The sequence below is a fragment of the Glycine max genome, chromosome 1 (assembly GCF_000004515.6).
Source record: "Glycine max cultivar Williams 82 chromosome 1, Glycine_max_v4.0, whole genome shotgun sequence".
NCBI lineage: Eukaryota > Viridiplantae > Streptophyta > Magnoliopsida > Fabales > Fabaceae > Glycine > Glycine max.
In genome coordinates this window covers 42451730-42456744 of record NC_016088.4, presented here as the reverse complement: position 1 = coordinate 42456744, position 5015 = coordinate 42451730, and the positions used below count along the sequence as shown (strand labels likewise).

Sequence of the window (5015 nt, the reverse complement as noted above, 5' to 3'; positions counted from 1 at the left end):
AAAGAAAAAGACAACTGCGTAGTACTAGTACTCATTGTTTCCACAGATAAACATGAAGCAACAATCCAAAGTTGGCTGCAACTAGTAAACGCAACTAGCTAGGGTTAAACTACTTTATAAAGTTGTGTCATTTTAATTGCTCAAATTCATAGCACTGTCATATTATTATTATTATTTTATATATGTAAGATGTTAAATACTTAAAAGAATTTTTTTTATAGGTTCACAATAATTTTATTTGATTCAAACATAATTAAATACCAGAATATCTAGGAAAAAAAAACATGTTTATTGTTATCTTTTTTTTCCTCACGCATCACAAGCAGCGAGCTTTAGTTAGCATCCCACTATCACAACCAGAGGAGAAAGCCAGTCACTTTGACAACCCTACCACACCCTATTAATGGTCATTCATTTTCTTTCTTGAATTGACAGAGGCAATAACTCAACCACATATAAGAAAAATATACATAGAGTAAAGTGACATAGAATAAGAGTGGGATATGATATTTTTATTTACTGAGTCTGATAAATACAAACACAAAGATCATGATAAGTTATTCATATGCAAATTAATTTTCTGTACTGCAAACAACTACTCAATTGGAATCTCATTCGGAAGTCAAAGATTCAACTTGAGCTTTTCCACTAGGTCCTCTTGTCCTAATGTAAAGTCTATACTCATCAAATGTCATTGGTGGGTATAGTGCTGGCCTATCCTTAGTCACAAGCTCCTTGGCTGGTTGGATAGGTATATCGCTCCTGGGGTTATAGAAAAAGGCCAATGAAACTCGATCTTTGTTTGAGTTCACGATCACCCTGTGCTCTATACTCTTGTAAATTGCATTGCTTAGCACCTACAAACATAAATAAGATATTTCAAATTGAATAATTAGAAAAAACCAATAATTGTTGAATTTTAAAAACAACCACTTATAATATAAGAGTTGAATGGTGATACACTAATAATATAAAAGATTTAATTATTTATTTAGTCTCTATAGTTTTTAAACTTATTCTTTTTAGTTCATATAGTTAATAAGTGAATTTTTTAATCTCTGAAATTTAATAAGTGAATTTTTTAGCTCTTAAAATTTACATTTTATTTCTCAAAAGATTTTCTGTCGTTAAATTTCTTTAACTCCCAATTTACTTATTAGCTATGTGGACTATAAAATAAATAAATTTATAAATTATATGAACTAAATATAATGGGTAACTAAAACCTAATGTAAAATAATTTTAGATAATTATTCAATTACAATTTATTGCCCGTATGACTTTCACAATGTGATACATAATAATTTGTGATTGGATGATGGTATAAAAGTTTTACATTATTAGTGTATAAATTTTTTCTTGTAATATAAGTTGGAAAAATGTTTTCTATATTTCTTTATTATTAATAAAATATTTTTATTTTGTTCATTACTTTAAAAGAACTACTTAAACAAAAGTAAATATACTTTTTTTCATAAAAATTAAATAAAAACAGGAAATATGTTTTCAAGTTAAATAAGTCCCAAGTGATCACAATATAATCAAAATGCTTGAATATTCTAGATAAGGACCTGAATTTGGTCACCCATGTTGATGATGAAAGCATTTGGGACTGGCTTAACAGTGATCCAATCTTCTCCTCTGCGTACTTGAAGTCCTGACACATTTTCATCAGGGAGAAGAATGGTCATGCCACCAGGGTCTGAGTGAGGGGACAAGCCAAGAGTGAGGTCAGGTTGTGGGCATTTAGGGTAGAAATTCACCCTTAAGCAAGCACCAAGGTCATTTTCCCCACCAAATGCATTTAGGAGAAAATCCTCTCTAAGCCCAAGATTTATGGACAATATCTCAAGTATCCTTCCTCCTAGCATAACAACTTGCTCACCATATTCAGAGATAATGTTCCTATTATCAGGAGAGAAAACAAAAATTTAGGATATGAAATTAATGGCTGCCTTATCGTGTATGATTTTCTCAGATACAGTACTTATTTACAAAGATTAATCCATTTTCAACTGTGGAGAAAATAAGAAAAAAATACTAAATTCTGATTTTAGGTTTTAGAAAATTGCGTGAGTATTAATTACTCTAGTATTTCATAAAGCTTTTTACTTCAATCTTTACAGTGTAATCTTAAATGATTGTATCATTTTAATCTTTAATATTCTTGGGTACCCAATTGATATTTGAGGGTACCCAATCTTTTTAGTGTAAAGTGACCATGAAAAATAAAATAGAAGAAATTAAAACGAATGACTTTTTGTAAAATTAAAAACTAAGATGAACATTTTGCAAAGTCAAGAATTTAAATAATTGTCTCTAAGTTTCAAAGACAAATGGAAATTTACGATTAAAGGAAATAAATGCTTTTTGACAATTATTTTGCCGTAGTCAGCCTCACGCATTGTTTTTTTACGCTTGTTAACAACGTTAGCAGACTTTATTCGTGTCAGAGAGGGGAAGTTTTACCTCCCATAAATAAAATTCCAACAAGAAAAGACACAAAAGCAAAAGTCTAGCGTACCTCAATTTATCACCACAAAGATCCAAAACAACCTTACATTAAGAAAGAAAAAAAAAAAAAAACAGATCCAAAACAACCCAGCTACAATTTTTTCCAAAGGTCATACTTATGATGCAATGAAGTCTCCATGACCTGTTTAAAATAGTAATCTCTAGATAGACGTTGAGCTCTTGTAACTAGATGATCAAATTATAATATGAGAAATCGTATCTATACAATTAGTTCAATGAAGAGAAATAGAAATAAAAATAAAAACATGTAGACTTTAATCTCTTCTATTAGAATTCATCATATTTTTTAAGTTTGAAGAAACTAAATTCATATATTTTTAAAGTTTAAAGTTTAGAGAACGAATTTGTAAATATAATATAAAAGTATAAATGGACTTTGACTGAATCTTTAACCATATATTTATTGAATATTTTATCAATATAAAAGTATATAGAACTTGATGTTGACAAAAATATAAGAATTAAAAATACTAGAAGAAGAAAAAGATGGCATGCCTAAGTAAAAAGACAAAATAGAAGAGAGTTTGATTGAATATGCCATCATCCATTTATTGGATATTTAAACCCCACAGATTTTATTTTCTGATATAAGGATAAAAAAATTATTTAATCAATTGAATTAATTTATTTATTCATGCATATTATTATTTGAATTTTCTTTCTCCTTCGTTACTGTCATAATTTTTTGTAATAAGTTGACCGGATAGATAGCTTTGTCACTAAAATCCCCACGTTTTTCATATGGGTGTACGGTGTACTTGTTTACGTTTCAAAGTAGTATTAAAAAAGAGTTGATTGCTTAACCATATGAAACGGCACCACAAGACCAACCGGAGGGTAACAACTAACAAGTTCCCAAGGCTTAATTAAAAAAATGAAGATATATCCTATTCTTATGCAACACGGCTTTGTGAGTGAAGAAGCATTTATTTCATGTCGATAACACCTTACTCGTCCTGACAAAACCTTAATCTAATGAACAAAAGTGTCGCTTTAGGTACCCACCTCCCATAGTTATAATAATTAAGTAAATTCTCGCACCCACTTTTTAACAAATGAGACAAAACCAGAAAGAACCTGATTTTTCTTTTGTTGGATAAGAAGTGGTAGAATCTGATTAGTCACATGTTTCTCGCACTCTCTTTTGCATTAAATTGGAAAGAAAAATCACTTCTTTTCTTTTAGTCGTGTCATTTAATATTTCATAAACACATAGTGTAATATTGATGTGGATTTTCTTTTTTCAAATTTAAAAAGTTGTGAGCTTGTGACGTGTTTGGCAACTTATATAAAAAAAATAATTTTTTTTATAGAATTTCATTAGTTTTATAAAACATAGATTCTTTGTCACGTATAATAGTAATAATGAAATTCAAAGCTAAAAACTCTGGAAATTATTCAAACATATAGTACAAGGTCCACCCTAATGGGCAAATGGCTATAAAAGATAGATATATCTTAAAATAGTATTTCCTTTTTGTAAAAATAAAATAAAATTCCATGACATATACATGGACAAATAATGAAGACAAGCTATTTTTTATTTCAAATTCATTGAGATTATCAAGGAAATCAGATTCCATGCATGTAGTCAACATTTACACACAATTAAAATATTTTACGAAGATATATATATATATATATATATGTTAAGTGTGATTTATAAAGGTAAAATATATTGTGTCCCATATTTATTAGACGGTTTAAAATTATTGATTGAGTGTGAAGGCGCAAAAAAGTGATGTACATTAGAAAATCCGGATGATGAAGAGAAAAAAAGGGGTTTTCTTATTATCTAGTATTTTTTACATTAGTGAGCAAAACATATGTTTTTTTACATTAACTAGTAACTATAGTGCGCATACCTAACAAATGGTCAGCTTGTATGTTTTCCACTAAAAAAACAAAGAAGTATTGGCATAATGCAATTGTGAACAAGTGCTACAAGTAACTCCATTCCTGGTATAATTGTTCCACTATGGTCGCGGTTAGAAGTTTCTCTTCTCCCACTTCACAATACGAATCAACTTGGTAAAGATAACGCAATTTCAAAAGCTTCACAATACGAATCAACTTGGTAAAGATAACGCAATTTCAAAAGCTAGTTATGATTGTTATTTATTTATATACATTTTTTTTCATAAGATTAATCAATATAAAATTTTCAACACATTGTTTTAGGATTTGAATTAAATTCAATTTCAAAAGCTAATTGCTTGCTCTTTGTATATATTATTTTTTGTCATGAGTAATTTACTATGGTATTTTCAACATACTTCCTTATGCTATGCCCAAAATATCTATGAGTAATTCCAATGACAAGTGACTGTTTGACACAAGAATAATTGTTAAGATAACTTTTGGTATCAGTGCATAAGAATTTGAGTTTGAATCAAACTCAATCTTAAAAGTTAAATTATGAGGTGAGAATTATTTTTCTTTTAATTATATATTTTATTTTGGTTATATTGTTAATGTGC

General features: G+C 28.7%; 1 protein-coding gene across 1 annotated transcript; it reads right to left on the bottom strand.

The window, feature by feature from the left end:
- Window positions 1–497: 497 nt before the first annotated feature.
- On the bottom strand, window positions 498–4403 carry LOC100816546 (probable 2-oxoglutarate-dependent dioxygenase At5g05600). Its single transcript, XM_014762078.3, has 2 exons — window positions 1572–4403; window positions 498–857 (listed from the first exon to the last, which is right to left on the bottom strand). Exons 1-2 carry the CDS (start codon window positions 1869–1871, stop codon window positions 612–614), a joined length of 546 nt encoding a protein of 181 aa, XP_014617564.1. The 5' UTR covers window positions 1872–4403; the 3' UTR covers window positions 498–611.
- Between the last annotated feature and the right edge of the window lie 612 nt (window positions 4404–5015).

Coding starts and splice junctions, on each gene's coding strand:
- LOC100816546 (XM_014762078.3), bottom strand. CDS start 1,871: ATGCTAGGAGGAAGGATACTTGAGATATTGTCCATAAATCTTGGGCTT. Junction 858..1,571: donor ACATGGGTGACCAAATTCAG/GTCCTTATCTAG, acceptor TTATGTTTGTAG/GTGCTAAGCAATGCAATTTA.